This window comes from Otolemur garnettii, unplaced genomic scaffold, assembly GCF_000181295.1.
Source record: "Otolemur garnettii isolate 467f Iridium unplaced genomic scaffold, OtoGar3 scaffold00032, whole genome shotgun sequence".
NCBI lineage: Eukaryota > Metazoa > Chordata > Mammalia > Primates > Galagidae > Otolemur > Otolemur garnettii.
Genome location: NW_003852427.1, coordinates 12,335,654 through 12,337,686, shown reverse-complemented (window position 1 = coordinate 12,337,686; position 2,033 = coordinate 12,335,654). Strand labels below are relative to the sequence as shown.

Below are 2,033 nucleotides of genomic sequence, written 5' to 3'. Positions count from 1 at the left end.
AAAAAAAAAAAAAAAAAATGTTTAAAATGAACATAGCTGGCATATTTGTTTTATTCACTTGTCTATATGGTTATGTTGTTTAAAAAACATACTCTTAGAAACCCTCCATTTATAAGCAGAGATTGAAATTTCCTAATCCTTGGTTTATAAGGTGGGTTTAAAAATATGAAATTTGTTTCTCTTGAATAGCTTTTAAGAAGAATCAGAAAAATGTGAACACTAGTAGTCATTCTTTACCTACAATGACAGAATAGGTACTCTGAATATTTTCCATGTTTTAAAACTGTGAGATCAGATTTCATATGTTGGAAGAATCCAACAACTAAAAAAACTCAGTACTATTTATCATTCCTAATAAATATTTTTAAATCTTTACTTTGTAATAGATGCTGTATCATGAATTAAGGATACAGCAGTGAAAAAAGTCAGTTGCAGCCCTTGAGGAACCCCTGCATATTTAGGCTTTAAGAAATATCTGAGATTAGGAACTGTTAAAACTTAATATGGCTCGGCGCCTGTGGCTCAAGTGACTAAGGTGCCAGCCACATACACCTAAGGTGGTGGGTTTGAATCCAGCCCAGGCCCGCCAAACGACAATGACAGCTGCATCCAAAAAACAGCTGGGCATTGTGGTGGGCACCTGTGGTCCCAGCTACTTGGGAGGCTGAGGCAGGAGACTCGCTTGAGCCCAGGAATTGGAGGTTGCTGTAAGCTGTGATGCTACAGCACTCTACTCAGGGGGACAGCTTGAAGCTCTGTCTCAAAAAAAAAAAACTTATATAATGTAATTCAATCTTCTAATTTCTTACCTTTAGACTGTTTTGTCGTTTGACTTTGCCTTTTGATGTATGAGAGCAAATCCATTTACTGAGGCTACTAATCATATAGCAGATAGTCTTTGGTGAAGGAATGATGTTGAAAGGTGGGGGTAACGTACATTTATCCTCAAAGTAGCTAAGCCACAACTTTGCTCGAGCAAATTTCCACTCTTTGTCTTCATGATTCTGTAAGAGGGAAATTGAAAAGCAATATAGAATATGAATACATACACACACATACTCATAAGGGAAGGGGATGTTTTTCGACACCTTGCAGATAAAAATTTGGTTCAGTATTTGCAATTATTATATATTATTTCTATTTTTAAAATCTATGTTTAATTTTTAAATACTATTTTTCAATTCTTATAATCTTTGGTTACCTTAGCTACTGCATATACTTAGTATGATCTCAAGAAAATATAAAATTTTCTTAAAAATGAACTTACTGCTATCAACTGAAAGCTTTTATGAAGCATTGCCACCAGCAGCTTGGTAAGCACGATCACAACCACAACATTGTATGTACCAACAATAACGGCTCCAACAAAGGATTGCAATTCTTCTCCATAGCTAAATCTTGTGACAAAGATTGCCACATGTGCTAAGGAGAAAATATACCAGAACAAAGCAAAACAAGTGCCAATGAACCTGTAAAAGACAATCACATTTTTGTTTAAAAGGAAATTAAAGCATTCATTTATAAGAAAATTATATAACACTGATAATCCTGCATAATATCTTATAATATAAGGTTGATTTCTACAGGACAGATATGCTTCTACTTTAAACAAAGAAACAGATCAAAAGTAAAATAAATTATCCTAACTGTTCAACCCTTTGCTGACTTTTTAATCTATAGGATCCTGTTAATACCCAATTAGATTTTGCCACTTCTCTGCTCAAAACCCTGAAATGGCTCAGTTTCTATTTTCTTTTTTTGTGAGACAGAGTCTCAGTATGCCGCCCTTAGTAGAGCACTGTGGTGACACAGTTCACAGCAACCTCCAACTCTTGGGCTCAAGCAATTTTCTTGCCCCAGCCTCCCGAGTAGCTAGGACTACAGGTACCTGCAGGTACCTGTCACAATGCCCAGCTATTTTTTGTTGCAGTTGTCATTGTTGCTTAGCTGGCCCAGGCCGGGCTCGAACCTGCCATGTTTGGTGTTTGTGGCTGGCCCCGTAACCATTGTGCTATAGGCATTGAGCCAGCTCT

The 2,033-nt window shown here is 36.7% G+C and overlaps 1 protein-coding gene across 2 annotated transcripts in view; it reads right to left on the bottom strand.

Moving 5' to 3' along the window:
• The window catches only part of TRPC1 (transient receptor potential cation channel subfamily C member 1), a 51,800-nt gene that overhangs the window by 749 nt on the left and 49,018 nt on the right, over positions 1-2,033 (bottom strand). For both annotated transcript variants that reach the window (XM_003789459.3, XM_003789458.3), the window contains 2 exons: positions 1,268-1,469; positions 810-1,004 (listed from right to left, as the gene is read on the bottom strand). In XM_003789459.3, coding sequence (XP_003789507.1) covers positions 810-1,004; positions 1,268-1,469 — 397 coding nt within the window. The remainder of the gene's footprint in view (positions 1-809; positions 1,005-1,267; positions 1,470-2,033) is intronic.